Source organism: Corythoichthys intestinalis, chromosome 7 (genome assembly GCF_030265065.1).
Source record: "Corythoichthys intestinalis isolate RoL2023-P3 chromosome 7, ASM3026506v1, whole genome shotgun sequence".
Lineage (NCBI taxonomy): Eukaryota > Metazoa > Chordata > Actinopteri > Syngnathiformes > Syngnathidae > Corythoichthys > Corythoichthys intestinalis.
Window position 1 is genome coordinate 33,808,089 of NC_080401.1, and position 21,231 is coordinate 33,829,319.

Genomic DNA, 21,231 nt, shown 5'->3' on the forward strand with positions numbered 1-21,231 from the left:
TCTAAATAGCTCTCAGTTGCCCCTTTGTTTGTGTTGTGGATGACAAGCGTTTGGATTAATCTCTGTTGGATTACACGAATGAACTGGGAACGAGCTCCGTGAGACTTTTCTTCCCCGCTTGAGCGGCGTGCATGCGAGTGGGACGGAGCGAGGAGATCGTTGGGCTGAAGGCTTTTTTGGCGTTTCAGATCCTACAGAAATGATAGAAAAATATGAGCGTCGTGTGTGCGTCAGTGAACTGACATGACAATACGGCCAGAATATGTGTACGATCTCGACAGTCCTCCTCCGACCGCCTGTCTTTATAAGTTAAGACAATTATTACTATTGTAACATCGGGAAGGAAGTCACCAGCTTCGTCAGGTTTTTAATCATTTATTTCAGAACTTGTGCAACACACCACTGCAGCTGTCCACTGTCGGCAACGCCAACAGAACATGAAAAGAGAATGTAAAAACTTCCCATTCTTTCGCAACTCTCTCACGCTCTCTCGTCAGTCACACAGTGAGTTCAGGAACAGCATGCAAAACACAACCGCCACATTAGAACCAGATTCGTTACATTATTTTTATTATATATTACCATTATTTTCATTAGTGTTTATAATTTATTTGTTATGCTATGTGCAATTGCAATTTGTAATTGTACCTGCAGAATTTATGAAAGATTTTCTTTTATTTCAGTATTTTTAAAGGATTCAGCATAGGTTTTTGGGCTGTGGAACAAATCAATCGAATTATAATGCAGTCTTATGGGAAAATCCTGCTCGATATAGGACAGTTTCGACTTGCATACCAGGTCCTGGAATGAATTAAATTCGTATGTATCGCTACCACTGTATCCGGTTGTGTATCCGGATGCTTACCGAAATCTTCATCCAGGTACTCCAGCCTTTCAGAAGGATACTGAGAATCTGATATCTCCTCATATTCCTCCACCATGCTTGTACCAAACACCCTACGCAAAACAAATACACTCGTTGTTAGATCCTGTTATTACAAAATAAATAAGTGATATTATATCCTTAGGGTGGGGAGAAGCTTTGTTGGACACTACAATATGATTCTGTATGAGAGATCACATTCCGTTATACAGAAATTTGCATATTAGTGATTGTAATTTTTGCATTTCAATGAAGTAAGAAAAGACTGCAATTTTTTTGCTGTCTTTTCTGTTGTAATTAGTCAACATTCTATTTAACTTTAGCATAATCTTGACATTTTATGGTCTCATTTAAAAGTTTCATAAAAAACGAATGAATTGAATTGTATACAAAACAAAACAAAACAAAAAAGCTATTTCATGTAATGGGGGCCAAGACCAAATAGAAGTATACAAAAACACTGTTTAGGTCATCATTATTTCTAGAAATCTATGTGAAAGCTTCACATAGCTTTCTCAGGATTTCCCTGTCTCCTTCCTGGTGAATGTAGTAATTAGTGTGCCAAAACAGACTATAATTAACTTTTGTGCTATAAATCGAAACAAAACCATAAATAGAAGCAAGAGCAGCCTGTCTTACCTGAAGAGACTGAGAGGACAGAAGTGTTCGGAGCCAAAGTGGGAAAGCAGCTCAACCTGCAAAAGTCAGACATGAATTAGCAGCAATCCTGACAACAAATACACAACACACACATAAAAAAAAAAAATCACCTCAAAGTCTAAAATTGCCAACCTTTTGTGAGCTGTAAATGTACACCCCATTTATCACACTCTAACCACAAAACTACCAACAAAAAGAAGCGGACAGCGTAGTCAGTGCGGCTGTTAGTTAGCTAGCTAGCTAGCTTCCATCACAATTGTTTTCCCCACCCACCAGCTCACCAGTTAGGACATTACCAAAGGTTAAGACAGGTGAACAGCCTTGGACAGACAGAAACACAATGCTAACCTTGATGTACTTGATGAACATCTGAAGCCAGAGCAAGACAGCAGCACGGAAGGTAGGAGAAATAAACAAGAAAATGAGTTCAATCAAAGGTGTTGCAAGCATTTTCTCAATCAATTGTAAAAATTATTTCTGATGGTTCCACGTGAAGGAGATCATTCTAATGAGCTCAAAAGAAAAGAGACTGGCAGCAGGATAAGGACAGAAAAGTAAGAAAGATGACAGGTTCATTCAGAGATTTTTGCAGCAATTCAAGAAATGCTGAAAATTTTCACAAATTTGAAAAGAAACGTAACTGTACAATGCCAGCTATCCTAGTTTAAAAAGGAATTAATGTGTATAGTTGTCAATGGTACTGATTGAGTTCAATAACATGACATATTTCCCACCATACAAAGCACATCTAACCTTCAGCTCATACAAGCAGAGGCACTGTGACTGATACACAATGTGGCGGCCATCAATAAGAGTCACATTTCGCCATTCACTCATTCCCATGATAGAGTTTCGCACCAACACGGCAGCATAGAATTACTGTGAAGTCATAAGAGGGTCCCCTGAGCTTTAAACCATGAATGCCGCTGTGTCAACTGAAGCAGATAACCATTAAATACACTCTTCGTGACTTCCCCCACCCTTAGGCATGAGTGTACTTTTACTGAGCAGAGAAAAAAGAAGCAAAGTACCTTGACATATTTTGCGTAAAGCTGTTCATCCAGTGGAAAGCTCTGTATGATGCGCTCATCCCTTGCGTGGAATGTCCCCAGTTTCACCCATTTGTTGGTGGGGTATCTACAAAACATAGTGAGGCTAAAAGTGAGGCCTTGGACTTCTGCTGAGCATGCCGTGCCAACACTGAGGCTGGTGCAAAATACCACGCAGGTCGAGATATTTATGAACAGAGATAAATCATGAAAGTCAAAACGGACGATAAGCTGACCCATTTTCTGGGCCACAATGGTTGTCATCAAGGCAACCATTGTTTGATTTAGTAAGTGCAAAAATAATAGGAAGCAAGACATAAAATATTGATTTGAAAAAGCTAATAAAACATTCATGCTAAAAGCTTTTAAACAAAAGAACACACAGACATTAGGTATGAACCGGTTCATGAAATAAAATTTCTAACAACATTGAAATATCACTGCTGTATTGTTAAAAAGCAACTGGATAAAGTACTTAAATTGACAAAACCAACATCTGGAGGGACATTTAAATCAATGTTGGTACAATATTAATGCAAGCGTCCTATATTGCCCGCCATTCCTCACAACGGCACTAATGCTCATTATCACCAACACCTGTGATTTCAGTCTACAACAGTGTACAGCAGACCTCACAAAATGGCTGCATTCGTAAATCATGTCTTTGTGGTACACATTTTCTCCATTGTCTGGAGTCTAAGAAACAGATTCTGTCCTCTAGGGCAGTGGTCCCCAACCACCGGGCCGCGGACCGATACCGGTCCGTGGCACATTTGCTATCGGGCCGCGGAGAAATAATTTATTAATGGCTGCAATCTGCCCTGTGGCTCGTGACACATCACATCACTGTGGCTACTCTATAGACTAATCCGAGTAAAGATTTTTATAGGTCGCCGTCTAATGTTTGGCCGCAATTACTAGGGTGTTTGCACACCTATAGCAGGCCAACGCCAGTCAATGTAAACAGTAACTTTAGCTGATGTTGGTTGTGTGCTATAGGCGGGGATGTCTTTGGACAGCTTTTTTTTTTTTACAGGGAAAAGGCCACCTGCTGAGCCAGAAGAGGAGCCTACAACCAAGTCCATTCTGCAGTATATGTGGCTAAAAGCTACCAAACGAGGCAACAAACGCAAATGCACTGAGAGGATCATACTTCATGGCGAACCGTATGGCTAAAGCTAAGAAACCTTTCATGATTGAAGAAGAACTCATTATGCTTGCGACCATTGATATTTGCCGACAAGTTTTAGGAGCGGCTGCTGTTAAAAAAAAAAAAAAAAAGTGGAGTCAAGGTATGGTGAATGACATTTTCCCTGCACTTAATAATTGTTTTTAGCCTCGACGTGTTATCTTATGTTTCTTGTCATTTTCTGCCACACATTGCTGGTCCGTGAAAAAAAGGCCCACATTACACCGGTCCATGGTGAATAAAAAGGTTGGGGACCACTGCTCTAGGGGGCCTGGTTTTTGGATGTGTGAAGGTAGGGTCCCCCCCACGTTGGACTATCTTCATGGGGGCCCAGGCAAAATGTATCCCCTAGCAACACCACTCCCGTCGGACTGTCTACTCGAGGGGTCCGTTGATACTCATCGCACCCGGGCCCTGTCCACATTTGTTCCGCCACTGTACTATATCCAACCATCTTTCACATGAAGGTAATTTATACTAGGCGTTGCCTTTCCTTTTATGCAAGATAACTGTAATACGAAAAATTCTACCTGACATAAAAACACGTGAAGTGCAGACAACATCTACAACTTTTTTTTCACATGACGTACCTGTCACTTAGTGAGACAAGGAAGTCTTTAGGTGTCGATGAGAAGAGTTCAAAATTAGCAATGTCCAGCTGCTTAACTTGAATGGGCTCACAGAGCTCAATCACAAACCTGCAGAGTAGTATATTTTAAATACAATTTCATAAATGTTTATTACTACTATTGTAAAGCTTCTGTCACTTACCAGATTTTGTTGCTGCAGGGATTCAGCATGTAAAGATCCATATTCTCCATGAGAATAGCTGACGTGCTCTAGACGGCAAATATAAAATCAATCTGACTGCACGGTACATAAAATTAAATATGTACGAGTTTAAGAAAGAGTTCACCAACCTTGGCCTCATTGTTTGCAGATAGTATCTTAGCGCCACACTCCACGGAGGCGTAGTTATTTTTGAAGTTTTTCTGCACTTTCTTCACAGGTTGGACGATGCTGCTGGTGGAGGTGTGGAGATTTTGACCTGTGCACCAAAACAGAAATTGAGAGGAATGTATACACAAGAAATAAGTAGTAGGGAGGCACAATAGAATGTACTCCTCCAGCTACAGCATTTGGAATATTCATGCATGTTCCATACTTACTTTTCTCCTTCTCCACCTCCATGACTTGTTTTTTCCACTCGTCAAAGGTCGGGATGTCATCTTTGCCGGGGACCGAAGGATCGGACTCTCTGCCAGGAACAGACTCCCCCACCTGATACACACACACAGTTACATAAACACAAAAAATAACCAACTCTTTCTTGAAAAGAAAAACATATAATTTTAAAGACTAAATTCAAATACTTGGTCATAAACATTGTATTTGCTTCAAAGCATATGACTTTATTCCTCCTAATACATCGGATTGTTCTGGTAAAATTGCAAATTCAGTCCAATATATCCCCAAAATATATGGCGGAAAACACAGACAAGAATGAAAAAGCAGTTTCTGTTCTTGCACTCCTCTTTTGAAGAAAATGCTGCATTTTAAGCCAAAAGAAGTGTTGTGTTTGATAGAACAACATGCTGCCATAGCAGATTCATGGCGCATGAAGCCCCTGAACTATTTTTAATTTGTCCGTTTTACCCTGAAAACCCAGACGACGCGCAACCGCTTTTGTTTCAACCCAGCCATAAAACGAAGGTAATTAATTATATCTATTATTCAAAACGTCTGTCGTTTTTAACTTAGAACCAATAATTGATGTCTCATATTTCATTAAAAAAAAAAAAAAAAAAAAAAAAAAAAAAAAAAAAATCGACTAAAAAAAATTATTCACTCCCATCTTTTAAACAAATTATGTCACAATGAAAAAAATGGCGTCTGTAAAAGTCACGGATATCTACCTCATAACTATCGCCTAATTGTATTTTTTTTTTTTGTTAGTCGCATTTTCTCCGATATGTTAGATGATAAATAATCCATCCAAACAAAGAAAATTGAAGAAAAAAAAAAACGTAAAGGGTAAACATATGAAAAAGAAAATCTCGACCACTCCTTGTTGTCTGCGATTTCTGCATCGCGACCCTTGTTATATTACCATGTTTCACCCATAAAATCCCCATAAAATCCAGCTGTGGCCATTCACAGCTGTGTCTTGACACTCAGTAATACATACTACATGGAGTTTTTGGATCGAAACAAGGTCCCGACATGATAATATCTTGTTAAAGTCATGGCGTCTGTAATTCTGCTCTCGCATGCTCTCACCTCCAGTTAGGGTTTTGCTGTTTAAAAAAAACTTTTTTTTTAAATGCACTCCAGTTCAAAGTTTTTCTTCCCCCAGAAAATTGAGATTTTAGGCTTTCCAATGATGTACCACACATGCATATCAGACAATTTTGAAAGTTGGCCAAATTGGGGGTCTCGCCTGAGTGTTTTCCGCCATATATATGTATATATATTCTGAATTTTAAAAAAAAAAAACACCATTATAATAAACTTTATTATATATATATATTATAAATAATATTTATTTATTTATTTGTTTGTTTCATCTTTATTTCATCTGCTGTTTCTGACTGATCATATTGCCTCTGCAAAGCCCTTTGAGACAACCTTGTTGTGATATAGGGCAATACAAATACAATTGAATTGAATTGAATTAATATGGTTTAAAAAAAATGATGTAGGATTCAAGATGACACAATTATTTAATATCGAAGTTCAATTATCTAGCAAAAACAACTTTGTAGCCGTAAAATCATCAAAACAAATATCTAACAAATCTTAACAACATATCAAGGAAATAATAAATAAAACAGTAAAGTAATAAGAATCTGGAATATAACATTCAGACTATCAATAACATCACCATCAATTGCAGCCAATGAGTCAATTCACTGGTCTGTCTATCACTTTCAATGGCAGCTAATGAGCTATAAATAATTCTAATATTAAGTTAGAATTTAGAACAAAAATGACCTGCTGCTGGTGCAAGGAGGCGTTGTTGTCCTGCTGCACCTCGCCGTGTCCCTCCTGCTGCTGCTGCTGCTCCTCCTCCTCCTCTTGTAGCAGTTGCAAGTGGCCCGAAACGGATGAATCCACTCCTTCAAGACTGGAATCAAGGATCTGGTCCAACTGCTGGCCCTCTTTATCGCCCTCTCTAAATCGAAAAGTGGGGAAAGACAAATGAGTGCTGGCTCCATTCACATAAAACAATTACATTGGCAGCCAAATGATGGCGAAATTAAATTATTGGGCTGGAAGAAAGAAGCAAGATAAAAGGCCAGCGGTTGATGTTTCTGCACAGCTGATTGAGCTTGCGTCGTCATTACCTGTGATTATTGCATCCCTTGGGGGACAGGAGGGGAAACTCACCTGAGGAGGGGGCTGCCAAAAAAGGAGTTTTCACAGGTTGCCAGTTTGGGGGGATTGACCCCGCACTGCGAGTCAGAGCACTCAGCAAAGACAAAGCTGTCTGCTGGGGGCTTGTCTCCTGCACTGGCAACCCGCATTGCACTACGGGAAAGAAAGGACATGGCGTTTACCACATCTCCTTACAATAGGGATGGAAGGAGACAGGAAAATAGAAGTGCAAAAGGATAGGCCGCTGAGGGAGGGGGCTTGAAATGATGGGTTTTATCCTTATAGTAGGTCCCATCCACAAAAGAGATGAGAAAAAGAGTCCATATTATCCTCAATTCCGTTTGGAATGGCCATTAGTGTGTGAAACTTCTACATGGAGCAGTCATTTTCATTGTAAGAATGTAAAATCAGTAAAAGGAAGGCTTCAAATTACTGTATCGGGATGAAATTCGTTTTGGAGTCTTGTCTAACTGGACTAAGTTGCAATTTCGGGGAGAAATGTATTTTCAAGTACTGAAACCAAAAACACATTTTGTATTAAAAGTGTAACGGGTTATTCAGCTCCATGACACATGAACAAAAACATCACTGTGTGTAATGTTTACTCCTTTGCCATGTACACAGCGTGGAAAAAAAATTTTTTTGTATAGAAGTCACAGAAAACCTTTGGAGGTGTGCCTTGTGCAACTTGTAGTTTAAAAAAATAGGGTTATTTGCTTGTATGGCCAGTTTGGGATAAGTCCTCGAACAAGTTAAAAAAGGTTTTTAAGAAATTTCAAGTGGGGCAAGACGTGACTCTTACTTCGTAGAAGAGGGGCCATCACTCTGTGAGGTAAGGGTGTCGTCCACTTCATCCTCAGGTACGAGTGGGTCCGAGCTGGGGGGCAGCTGATTTGCGACAGTCTCGTCGACAAGCAGCTCCGGAGTATCGATGGTTACATGACCCTGTTCTGGACTTGGATCTAAGACTACAGATTCCTGTTCACTGTGCTGGTTCTGAACCTGCGCGTCAGTTTGCAGCTCTGACTCAATCACGGGTTCTGATGAGAGTTCTGGCTCAGAATCAGCAGGTGCAGGATCAAACTTTGGGTCTGCAATTGTTCCATCTTCTTCTTCAACTACTTGTGGAATTATAGTCTGTAGAGACCAAAAGAAAACAGAAGTGGTGTTGCCGTTTTAGTTTGCAAGAGTTTATAAAGTGTGTAGGTGCCCCCATTTTAAGTAATGTAACTGTACCTCTTCTTGGTGTACATGGTGCGCTGCTTTCTCAGCCTCTAGTCCCACATCGTAGGAGGTGGGTATCGTCCATTCCTCCACCTCCTACAAAATACACAAATCCTTTATTTATCGACCTCATTCACGTGTGTCAGAAAGTAAAAGAACCCAATGTTTTGAGGTTTATAATCGTAAAACTGAATTCACGTTTATGCTATTGACCAATCTGAAAATCTATCAAAAAATCATTTGTCTGACTTTTTTTATTATATTTTTTTACAAGGAACCGTACTGGCCCGAATATAAGACAGCCCTGATTATAAGATGACCCCCTCTTTTTCAAGACTCAAGTTTGAAAAAAAGACTTTTTGAACACCAAATTATTTTTTTATACAGAAAATAATTACAGTACCTCCGAAACAAATGATTATAACAATATATTTGAAAGAAAAAGCATGTTATTTTGCCACATTAAAATCTTAATATCTGAACATTTAAATATGTAAACTAAAGCTCAATCACATTCGTAAGATGAATGGCTTCTGGTTTTTGAAATGTAAATAAACCAATCTATTGTGATAAAACAACAGAATTTCAATAATTGCAAAAACCATCAAAATGAAGTATAACTAACTGTAGTCTTGAAACAAATCTGAATAAGGAAAAACATTGCAATAAAATAATGCAAACTGGTTAAACTTGAGAGTAGCTGAGATCTGTCATGACAGAACATAGCTTCAATGATATCTGGCGCCATCTAGCGGCGTGAATGGGTATAACGGCTAGACCGTGAATATAAGACGACCCCTTCTTTTTCAGTCTTATTTCAATGCAAAAAACACCGTCTTATATTCAGGCCAATACGGTATTTGCATTGTGTTATACTTTGTGATGGTTAAACCGAGTGGTGTCACTTTGAAAAAAAGAACATGTTGCTAAGAAACAAACTAACATTTTAAATATTGCAAAGCTTTCTCTGAACTAAGAAAATTGTTATTGTAGTGTCAGTGCAAAAATGTGTAATACGACCAACTCTTACCATTGGTTAAACTTAAGAGAACATAACATGTGTAATGCAATGGTTGCGAAAATCAAAGTGGAGGTTTGCTTGACTTCAACGATGTTACTTTAGCATTTTCTTATCTTAGAAAACAGTATTTAACAGCGAAATGGCAAAGAAAATACACAGCAACATTGGGAAAAAAATAATACTATGATGTTTTCCTTGGTATTTGTTTGACACCCATCCATTTCAGTTTTTTGAAGGCCGCATTTAACAGCATTATTTGCATAAAAGAAATTCCTGTGGTTCAGGTTTGTGTGCATGAAGGGTCTAGTGACATGGCCTTGTCTGTGGTGAATATACAGATTTGTCTTGTTCCGTGGTCAGAATCACACAGGTTTGAACTCTTCTGATAATTCTAGCAAGCCAAAACCACACCGCTCCCAGTGTACATGCAAACAGAGTCTTAAAAATTTGAACCAAGCCATTTGTGAAGATCGAGGTTAGCAGTTGTATTTACTTTCAATAAAGCACCAGCTTGATAAAGCTTGATAAACATTTACGACTGCTGACCACAGCTGTTTTCCTGAGCACATGGGCCTTTACACTCCCACCGATCACTTAGAATATTTCAAAGCCATTCCACTATCGGGCTTGGCGGACTTTAGTGCTCAACCCAGCTATGTATGCACTAGGTGTTTTGTCCTGAACTTTAAACCCAAACCACTGGTTTTAACCTAATATTGATACCCCCTGTAAAATGACTCAATAGCCAGAAAGGACCCTGACAACGTGGAACCAGGCTTCTTTTTATGAGGCAGGTATCAGTAATTTGACACTTTTGTGATAATCAGCTGTAAAATTGGCTAGATAGGTTGACAGAAAAAAAGAAAAACTCCAATCCGTTTAATGAATGTACACTCAAAACCCGGACCTGTACCGGATCCTCCTCCGCCTTTTACCAGGTCAATAAGAGCTTGACCTCACAATCTGGGCGTGTGCGCACTCGCCAGTCTAATAATACCACTGCTAGGCAAGACAGCATGGCAACGCCAAAGTGTTGATGTTAAATCAAGCAATTATTGCCACATCTAATTCAACAACAACAACAAAAAGGAGCAAACCTGGAGTTGCATGGAGTCCTGCTCCTGCTTACGGTCATTAGGGTTGTTGTTATTGTCGTCTTTGTCCCCAGCAAGCTGACCTGGGTCAGACAAGCTGTGCTCTGAACAATTGGCATGATTATTGGGGTACCTGAAACACACAAATTATATCATAAGTACTCAATTAGTAAGACCACAAGTAGTTTTGTATAAAAACACGTGTAAACAGCTAGTATCTCAAACGGAGACATTTTAATACCATTTACAACATACGGTATACTAGATTTTCTTCAAGAATTATTCCGTTATGAGACTATTCCTCAATTTTTTGCCACAGAAACAATTACTAAGTACCTTTACCAAATTGTCTCCAGTATAAAATAAAAAAAAAAAAAAAAAAATGAGATCAAGATTATGATTCCTGTCCCAAATACAATTGAACACACTGCCTCGACATTACAAAATCTAGGTTAGAAAAACAATGGAAATATTTTCCGAGTTTGTCAAGTGAACAAAGTGAAAGCACAATTAGTATGTATGCGGATTAGGCCAAGAAGCAGGTGATTTACGTACTTCTTTATTGTAGTAAGACACCACAACCAAGCTTATCATGGCTAAAGCTATGTTCAAACTGCAGGGTGTGATACCCACGTCAGTTTTTGTTAATTCTGATTTGTGTAGTCGTTAATATTGGAGGGACAATTAAATAATAGGTGAGCGTAACACTTTGGTGAAGTGACACGTGTGCACACAAAACATGTCGTAAGGTGTTTACAGATATAAATATTAAAGACGCACCGATACGGTACAAGAGTCGGGAATCGATTACGATTATGACTCAGAGGCTCCGATTCAATTATAAATCGATTATTGATGCACCACCCGCTTTTAATGTTTTGTACATTAGTTCCAAAAATCACAAAAAAAAATTGTTAAAAAATCCTCTCAGGCTAAACCAAACTACTATTTCAGTATCAAGTTAACAGGTAATAACAGTAAATAAATTCTCAAGTCCCCATTCTGTATCAGCCGCTTTAAACTACATTCAATTAATTTAATGTTGTGAATCAACCCTTTAAGTTGTTAAAAATGCTCCCATTATTCCATAATTTCCCTTCTGTCTACTTTCGACATGTCAAAGTTTTAAAACGGTTTCATTATTTAAAGATAGATTGAAGTCAACATTTTGCGGATGCAGGAGTATTTTAGATAAAAAGTTAATTAGGTTCGCTACAACAGAGCCTTCTAGAGAAGTGTACTCCTTTAAGATGGCGGCTGTTTATGAACGCCGGCAAGTCTGTCATTTCGCATCTAGTTCTCTAAAACCGCCATCGTCTGTCATTTTGCATCTAGTTCTACATTTATGTGATATCTACAGTAGCTGTATGTTTGTAGCAACTAGAAACTGGGCGTTGTTTGTAGCGGCTGTCAGCCGCAGTCAGGTATTACTTGATTTATCTAGCGGCATGAGTTGAACATGATATTTACTCTCAGTCCGTTCCTCATTGCATCCCGAAGACCGCGCTGACTGTGTTTTAGTTCCGCTTTACCTGGTGTAATTCAATAATCGGAATTTGGATGTTTGTGAATTGTTCTCGAATCTTCCACGGCCGAATCGCAAATGATCCAAGAATCAGAAAATCCACACACCTCTAACCGATACAAGTATCGGCAGGGGTGCCGATCCGGCCCGAAATGGTGGTATCGGCGAGTGCCAACAAAGAGGGCGCCGATACCATTTACCGGTCCAGTATTATAAAATTTGACAGCAGCCTTTTTACCTCCTGACGCTTATTCCACTCTGTCTCTGTGTTGTGTGATGACACATGATCACTTTGCATGCCAAGCAGCTATCCCTATTGGCCAACTCCAGACTAATGTGAGCGGACCAATAACCACTCTCAACTAATGGCGGGGCAGCTTTTTCATATGTAGGAAAAACAAACTACGAGTAAAATGTCGGCGATCCGGAAATATTTCCGTTTATAATCTCCGTCGAGTACAATAACTGCATGGTCTGAGTTTAATGCTCCAACTAAATTAATTTTTCACCGCCACCACCTCCTGAGGCTTAAAGACCACAACTATTACCAAAATGCTTGTGTAATGTATAAGATTATCTATAGACTAAATTATAAATTAGGTGACCTCGTCCCAGTCTGTACTCCTCAACACACATACACTACCAGAAGAAAACATCAAATCACAGGAAAAAAACGAAGGCTAAAGTGTACAAGTTTTAGCATTGTGTGCAAAGGACCACAGATTTGGAATGAACTGGATGAAACTAGGGCTGTCCCAAACGACTAATTTTCTCCCGATTAGTCAGCCGACTATTTTTACGATTAGTCGACTAATCTAATAATTAATTTTTTATTTATTTATTTATTTTTTTTTAACTAATTTAGCAATGAAATTTTTGTTGACGCTTATCAATTATAAAAAAAACATATTGGAACACTCAAATCATTTATTAAAGTACAAATAAACACGTAAATAACAATAATAAATCACAAATAAACAATGAGTTCAAATGCTGATAGAATTAACTAGTGTAGCATCCCGACTGAAAAGATGGTCTCTTAAACTGATGGTTTACAACTTTTATTCCATCCTTGATGTAAACACACCGTAAGAGCTACGGCGCACACAAATGAAGCAACACAATTAGAAATTAACAAAAACTTTTCACATTTTTCCTTTTAAACCTTATTTATATATCAATGAATTGCCTATATGAATTGCCTTTACCTTATTACCTTATCATTGACAATCTCTCCCTTGAGTGCAATCACTGTATATACTGTATATATTTATGACCTTTTAACCTTATATAATTTTCTATACCATAAAATAAACCATAACATGAAATAAACCTTTCAATTAGCATTAAGAACAATACTAATAGCACTTATAGGCCAATTGTCAATGAAACATTATTATTTAGTAAGGCGACAGCACCCTCTGGTGTACAAAAAATGAAAGAAAAAAAAAAAACCTTACAAACTGCGTGAAGGCGCTTGAGGTGTTTATTCACGGCCGACGTGCAGCTAAGCTTGGCACTGAAGAGACAGGACAGAAGAGTGTACTCTCCTTTGTTTCTTTGAAATAAGTCAATGTTTTGGACACTCTGGTGCGCTTTTTTTGGCTTTGTGCCGCTTTCCCTGCTTGCAAACAGAGCATCCGACATTCTAACTTTCCACGCATATATTTTTTTTAACCCTTCATTTACCGTCGACGGCATGTTGTGCTCGTCGACGGATTTACGTCATCGATGACGTCGACGTCGACTACGTCGACTAGTCGGTACAGCTCTAGATGAAACACTTAAAATGTCACACTCCATCTCCATCTTTAAGAAAAAACTCAAAACTCATCTCCTAGCAATGTATATATAATATGCTGATTCTCTGAATAATACTACTGGTGTCTCTTATCAAATCCAATGTAACCAAAATTTTGAAATTGCCCACAGTTAATTGTGTGTGTGTGCATGTGTGTATGTGTGTTTTGTCTAACTGGGCCACTGCTAAAAGCTTTGAATAGCTTCTTTGGAGTGTCCGATTCGCCCACCTTAACATGTGAACTGCTAGCGTATGATCATGTACTGTATTTGTTGATGTGCGAATAAACTGAAACTGAAAAATTTGCGGCCTGAAGGTTTCGAAAGGCCAGTTTCAATACCTCGAACCTGATACAACATTTGAAGACGAAACAAGTGGACGGACGAAACATGTGGACAAACACAAAGAGTCTGAGGCTGCAACAGCAGGACTGCTACTCAGAGGAAAGAGGAGAACAGCAGGACTGCTATCCAGTGGAAGGAGGAGACCGGAGCAAGAATCTCTGGGCAGTTCACTACGTCTACTTCACTTTTATTGTCTTTTACTGAAAGAAATGCCGCAGTAATTTGAGATCTGTTTCCAATTAAAAGTTGTGTTCCGTATTGAACCAATATGGAATATATATAAATATATAGCTGTGCATTTTAGGAGTTTGGAGATATCCGTATCAGGGCCCAAAAAATGGTATCGGTGCAACACCAGTAAATATACAGACTTATGTTATCGCACGCTTTGTCCGCCATTGCTCATATGAATCTATTTTTCATTCTGTCAAACTGTGGTGACGTTATCGCCTGTTGATGACGTATAGATTTAGATGTGTACAGATAAGAATTCATCCTGCAGACACATTATTTGACTTATATCGATAATCAAAAAGAGGCCCTAGTTGGATATGAAAAAATATATATAAAGGTAGTCCCAAACTACGAACGAGTTCCTAGGCTAGCGATGTAAACCGAATTTCCGCGTAAATTGGAATTAATCCGTTAAGTACCTCTAAATTCAAAATAACAGTCCAAAAACACATTTTATACATCATATTATAAAGTTAAAAAAAAAAAAAAATCCTGTGAGGTACGTTGTGTTAAATGCCGTCATATTCAGTGACTATTCAGGCTTTTAAAAAAAACTGTTCGGGCTTTACTTGCGAGTAACGCGAGGCCACCATCAGAACTCAAAATACGGAATCGGGACTCGCAAGTAGAGTCTGCACTGGGGACGAAGCAGCGGCATAAGCAGCAGCAGCAGCATGATAGCAAGGAAGTTGGACCTAACGCCATCAGGAACTGCACGATGGCGGCGATGCTGCTGGGGGAGGAGGGGATCCTGACATGGCAAGAACTAGGTACTGTTTACAAGACTTGAAAAAAACAAAAACAAAAAAACACTGGAGAGGAGACTCCAACGTCGTAAAGCCGAAATCACCTAAGTCTGGTACGTCATAACCCGGGGACTACCTGTGTATATATATTATATATATCTGAATCGGACAGTTCACACTGCATGAGCGGGGGAAAAAAATAATGATAAATCACATCACATATGGGCAAAAAATCCTAATTGACCTGCAGGCTGAACGTAGTCTTAGACATTAACCACATTGTAAAACTACCAAATTTATGTGTACAGTGTTGCTGGAATTTTACTGCTTATAATGTTGGGCTGTCAAAATGAATCGACAAGTACACGATACCAAATTAATTGACTACTATATTGAATATTAATTGTTTAGAGGCTTGGAACCATTGTCTATGTGCAAATCATCTCGTTTCCGCTTGGCAAGAGTAAATTTTTTTTGTTTTGGTAGTCCTCAATGAAAGAATATGGACTATATTTGCAATTAATCAAAATATGACAATTGCCAAAATCTGATTTTGCTTGGAAAAACATAACATTTTTTGATAACTTTTCTATGGACTAAACCGGTAACTGAATCAGCTCATCTAGAAAACTGTCAATTTAACTTATTGTGAAAAACAAAATTGCAGTCATAGTATGAATAAGATGCAATTAACAAGTAATACAGACGGTACATATTAAATGCAGTCTATAAACCTTGCTGCCAGGAACATGACAAGTTGTACGTGCATAGATCTCCCAGAGAAAACTATCTGTGTGCTGTCATTCAAAAACAACTTTCACTGACTCATTCATTGAAATAAGTAGTTCATGGACAAGAAAAATATTCTTAATGCAAATTATAAAAAACTAACTTCTGTGCCAAAAGTTGCTTAGTTAGATGAAAATTACGAAACCAGGTCAATTTACAAAGCTATAGAGAACATACAGTTCATGAATAAATAGCAAGCATGAGATAATATAAGCTGCAGGCTAAGTTTAGGGTATCTGCTTTAAAGTATCTTGTGTTGCAAGAATGTTTCCTATGCCCTTCTGGTCTGTGGTCAACCACGCCAAGAATTGTGGATGCCACACAGCATTTCACGCTCCATGACATTTAGCTTATACAAGACCGGGTTGGGTATGGATATGTTCACAAAAACAGGACGACCTCGAGTCCTAGGCAAATAAAAATAGGCATACATTTTGCCAAATAAACCATAATTGGTGTCAAACAATTGAAAGACTGTTTAATCTGGTTTCAAGGCATGAATTGGCATGAACTGTGGTAATAAAAGTAATATTTCATGACATTACCACCTGACATCCAAATTATACAATTATTCAAATAATTCCATTTTACGGTTCCCTCACTGACATTCGTAAATCTTGAACTGGGCCATCGAACGCTCAAATAAGGATGTTTAAACACCTGACTTTCTCGCATTGCGTCACACCACTATTTTGGCAAACATTCCAGAGTAAACAATCCTCTACAAACCTTTGCGGTGACAAGCACAAATATCTCTTTGCTACTATAAAATGACTTAATTGGAAGCCGCAGAGCGTCATGCATAAAACACATATTTACAAAGCGATTAACTTAAGCGGCGGGGCAGTATTCTCAGCCTCATTGCTGGACCCAGACGAAAGGGGCAAAGGTACCTTGGCTGCCCTCATTTAGCATCCTAAAGAGGGAAAAGACAGGATTCCTTGTGAATGAAAAGAAAAAAGATTACAAGTCAGGGGCTCCTATGGGGGGCGTAGCGTGACCTACTTTTGGCCACTAAATGTTATGCAACAGCGAGAACAGAAAATCAAGTCCCACAAATGGCTAGAAGGCATATAGTCACCATAGATTATAAGAGTCTTAAGTGCACAATTGTTTGCTACAAACAAAACAAGCAAGGAAGTGCCTTCAGCGAGACAAGCAAGTCGGCAACTGCAAACACACTCATTCTTACAAGTCCAGAGTTACTTTCCTTCTACAAACAAGCATTTTTAAAAATTAAAATTTTACACTGCAGTAGTTCCAGACATATGTAAATGTGACATAAATGAGAATGCCTTCACCACGACTTGAAATAATCGTTACGTTGTATTTGACATGTGCCGATTACCAGTTTCAAGGTATACCGTGGAATGAGAACGTCACATTTCAAACCCGCAAAAATTTTCCGTCATACCGTCCCTAAGGTATTAGCTATTTTTTTATGTTTCAAAAATGCAGGGAGAAATCCCTCGCTTGCAGCTGCAAGGCTCAACCCTCCCCCACCGGTTGATGCTCAGTGTCTGTGCTACATGATGGCTGGAGGAGGTGAAACTCCGGAACTTTTTCCTCCATCGAAGAAAATGATGATCGAAAGAAAATCGCTGGTATGAGAATATTCGGCTACAGAAAAGTAACAGACGGCCGCGGCTTAGAGGCGGCGGGCCAAAAGACATGTAAAACATGTTTGCGAAGGGTGGCTGCCGAGGAGGCAATAGAGCAGGGCGGTAAACCGAAAATTTACCGTCACCGAAATTCTTAACGATGACCGACGTAATTTTGACCATGTCGGTAAATTCGGTAAATTAATAAAACAAGAAAATATAGTCTTTTCATCCCGCTTTGATTCTGTGTTGTTCGTCTATGTTCATTCCCCTTTAAGAAAGCAGTGAATGTGCTTACGTAGGGAGTCACGTGATCATCAGGAAGCCAATCAAACAAAAGCCCGGTAAGCTAACGCTAGCAGCTAACGCTACAAGCAAAACGTGATGGAGTGTGGCTTAAGGGAGGTTCACCAAACTTTCAACAGACATTTAGTAGACTCTTGGTGGCATCCAGACGGGCTTTCACCCGCTGTCCTCCTTTGTTCTCACGATTTCCGGAGATGGTGCTTTCAGTGCTTTCTACTGGTAGCCAGGCTAACGCTAGCTAGCGGCTAACGCTACAAATGAACGTTATGGAGTCTGATAGAGGCTCTAAACTTGTCGAAACGGCTTAACTTAATGAGTGGATTAGGCACGGACTGCATCTAGCAATTACAATGTGGCGTTATTTTGTATCTGTCTGTGTGTGATTCCTCTGATAGCTTTTGTGATGGTAAAGCATTCAGCATAAAGTACAATCCAACAGCGAAACTTATACTGTAATGACCGAGAAATGGCCCCAGCTATTTTTATTGTGCGTGCATTTATTAAAAAATGCACTGGGGGAAAAAAAACCCTGAAACCATAAAGTAAACACTTGTATTTAATAACTATGTCACAGCAGCCATTAACAATAAGTTGTCTTTTTGAAGTGTACTGTTCAAGCTGCAAGTCATTTGTGTTACAATTACATGTTTGCACAGGCATATTGATTTTGACAATGTACATTGTTCAAGTCATACACGCTGTTATAAATGTTCATACTTGAATTCTTATTGCTTACAATACATTTTTATAAACTTAATGTTTAGACTGCATGTACAATTGTTAAATACAGTATATCAAATTGAATGCTGGTAAATAAATCAACAAGAAATAGTTAATCTGTATTTCATGCATTGATTCAGATTTTCAAATTATATAACAGTCCGCTTGGGCGAATTTATCGTCATTTATCGTTATCGAGATAAATCTGCTCAATTTATCGTGATACATGTTTAAGGCCATATCGCCCAGCCCTAGGAGGCAATACCTCCAATATGATTTTGCATTTATATAAAATTAAAGGTTAGTAAACTTTGTCATGATCGTTTCCCACCGGCTACAGGAGTTAACTCTAGCGTATTTAGTGTGTCTAGCGGTGGTAAAACGTCATGATTTTTTCTTTCTGGCAACTGTCTTGGTTAAGAAAGTGTGTGTATAATGTAAACATGATATGAGTCATACACACATGCTTTTTATGGAAAATCACTTTTGTTCTGATTGGTTATAATGTTGAGCTGTGGCTTTAGGCTCAACTAAATGACTACATTTATTTTAATTTTATTTAGAATATTCAGTAATTTTTTGTTTTAATTTAACCTAACATTGTACTTATGCTACAATTTGCGAATATGTTTTGAAAAATAAAAATCCAGCTGAATGTTTTTTTTTTTAAACTAGATATCTTAAAGTAACACATTTTATTTTGGCTGAAGGTTATTATATCGTCAGAATCTCATACACGCACATACCTACGTTCTATCGTATTTGTTGAAAGTTGAAAAGCTTAAGCTAAGTCAGGGAGAAGTAGCAACAGTACTTAGCATGTCTGCTTCACAGCTATGAGATGAAAGGTTGGATCACTGCTCCTTGGGTGGGTTTTCTCTGGGTACTTTAGCTTCCTCCCACATTGTAGGTGTGAATTTATGAGGGTAAAATCCCTGAAAAAATGCCTAGCGTGGGAAATTGCACACTTTTTGGTTGCTTTGTAAATTAAAAAAAGGCTAACAATTAAGGGTGTAACAGTCCATGTATTGGTGTTGAACCGTTTCGGTACGTGGTGCTCTGTTCGGAACGGAGGCGTACCGAACGAGTTTCTGACGTAATGTAACCCTTACTTTTCGAGGCTGTGAGTCGATCGGGTTACTGTTTCTTTGTGTAGATTATATTTACTCCATCTTCTTTACTATAATGAGGACCAACACGGTAGGACAGTATAACCCAGAAACGTCAACGCCGCGACAACGTCAACGCCGCGAGAACGCAGTGAAACGCGGGCGTTAAAGTCAATCAGCCAATGCACACCAGTCGCAGTGCGGCCGCGTGTTATACGCGTCCCAGAAGCGGCTCAACAGGACGCACGCGAAAAGAACGGCAGAGTTTATTATTCGACCTCAGATGCGACCCTCCTGCGTCAATACTACTACCGGTAGCTAGGATCGGGCAGACCAGAAGTCACTCGTGTAAAAATACGGTGGATCCAGTCGATTTTCAAACTAATATGCAATAGTAACCCACTTTTTGAGTCCATCAGATCTCTTGAGTGGTAGATCGGGGCACAGTTGACTTGTCTTTGTTGAATTACTGCTGTCTTCTCTGCTATAATAATAACCAACACGGCCCCGTGTTCAATACAAAACCCTCCTACCACAACAAGTAGGAACCAATATTCACATAGGAACTTAAGTTGTACAACATAAAAAATATAAATGAATACTACATCACATTTGTAAAATATAAACACATAATAAAATAATAGCACAGTTAAATAAAATAAACTGAAATGAGCTCAAACACCTGTAATTAAATAATAAGAATACACAGATCCTGCTCACACAATTAAATTTATTAATTTCTGTGTGGCGCTTTAATTTGAGAAAATCCACCAATTAAGCTTTTGAAAACAGTTCATAAGAAAAAAAAATGATTCATTGAGGCATTTCATTTGTAAAATACATGCTAAAATCTTTGTCATTGGGATTGCTTTTCTCTTAAGCACAGGACTTCTTTTTTCTTCTTTCTTTCAGAAAGAAAGCTGACCAATTCGCGGGGTCTGAAAGGCAAATTGTTGTTGGATTATCTTTAAATACCCGCTACTTTTTGAGCAGGATTCCAGCTCTGTATAGGCTAATGTTCCTATTGTTGAAAGCACAAAGGTGTGTAATAAACAACTAGCATTTATATTTTGCATTTTGTTTTCTTACTGTACCGAAAATGAACCGAACCGTGACCTCAAAACCGAGGTACGTACCGAACCGAGATTTTTGTGTACCGTTACACCCCTACTAACAATCACAGTTAATCAGGATTTACTCAGGGTCAAGTTTGAGATGATTTGTCGACGACAGGTAATTGCACAAATAATTTTTAGTGGCATCTTTCGACGGTGATAACAGGCAGTGATGGATAGGACATTGATTGCCGTCAATGGCACTGAAATATAATTCACTGCCAGTCATCCCACTCAAAATGGATTGCAAATCTATCGCAATCATTGGGTTCAGGAGTCGCAGTCCTTTATTCAGTTAATGGCCACTTGCAGTTTTAATTCCCGTTGGTGTTGGGACCGAATTAGCAGGTAAACCTATTAAAATGTCAGCCCAGTACTGTAGGAGTTAAACTGCTGACGTTGATGGGGAAAAAGAAACAACAGGCTGAAGTTGGTTAAATCTG

At 38.7% G+C, this 21,231-nt stretch overlaps 1 protein-coding gene across 4 annotated transcripts in view; it reads right to left on the reverse strand.

Annotated features, from left to right (window-relative positions):
• The window catches only part of suco (SUN domain containing ossification factor), a 57,392-nt gene that overhangs the window by 18,600 nt on the left and 17,561 nt on the right, over window positions 1-21,231 (reverse strand). For 2 of the 4 annotated variants that reach the window (XM_057841127.1, XM_057841131.1), the window contains exons 2-14: window positions 10,502-10,631; window positions 8,396-8,479; window positions 7,962-8,296; window positions 7,172-7,312; window positions 6,776-6,956; window positions 4,951-5,062; window positions 4,702-4,829; window positions 4,553-4,620; window positions 4,372-4,479; window positions 2,575-2,680; window positions 1,892-1,912; window positions 1,523-1,578; window positions 866-957 (exon numbers count right to left, since the gene is read on the reverse strand). In XM_057841127.1, the coding sequence (XP_057697110.1) occupies window positions 866-957; window positions 1,523-1,578; window positions 1,892-1,912; window positions 2,575-2,680; window positions 4,372-4,479; window positions 4,553-4,620; window positions 4,702-4,829; window positions 4,951-5,062; window positions 6,776-6,956; window positions 7,172-7,312; window positions 7,962-8,296; window positions 8,396-8,479; window positions 10,502-10,631 (1,562 nt within the window). The remainder of the gene's footprint in view (window positions 1-865; window positions 958-1,522; window positions 1,579-1,891; window positions 1,913-2,574; window positions 2,681-4,371; window positions 4,480-4,552; window positions 4,621-4,701; window positions 4,830-4,950; window positions 5,063-6,775; window positions 6,957-7,171; window positions 7,313-7,961; window positions 8,297-8,395; window positions 8,480-10,501; window positions 10,632-21,231) is intronic. The other 2 variants (XM_057841128.1, XM_057841130.1) reach the window with 2 other exon arrangements.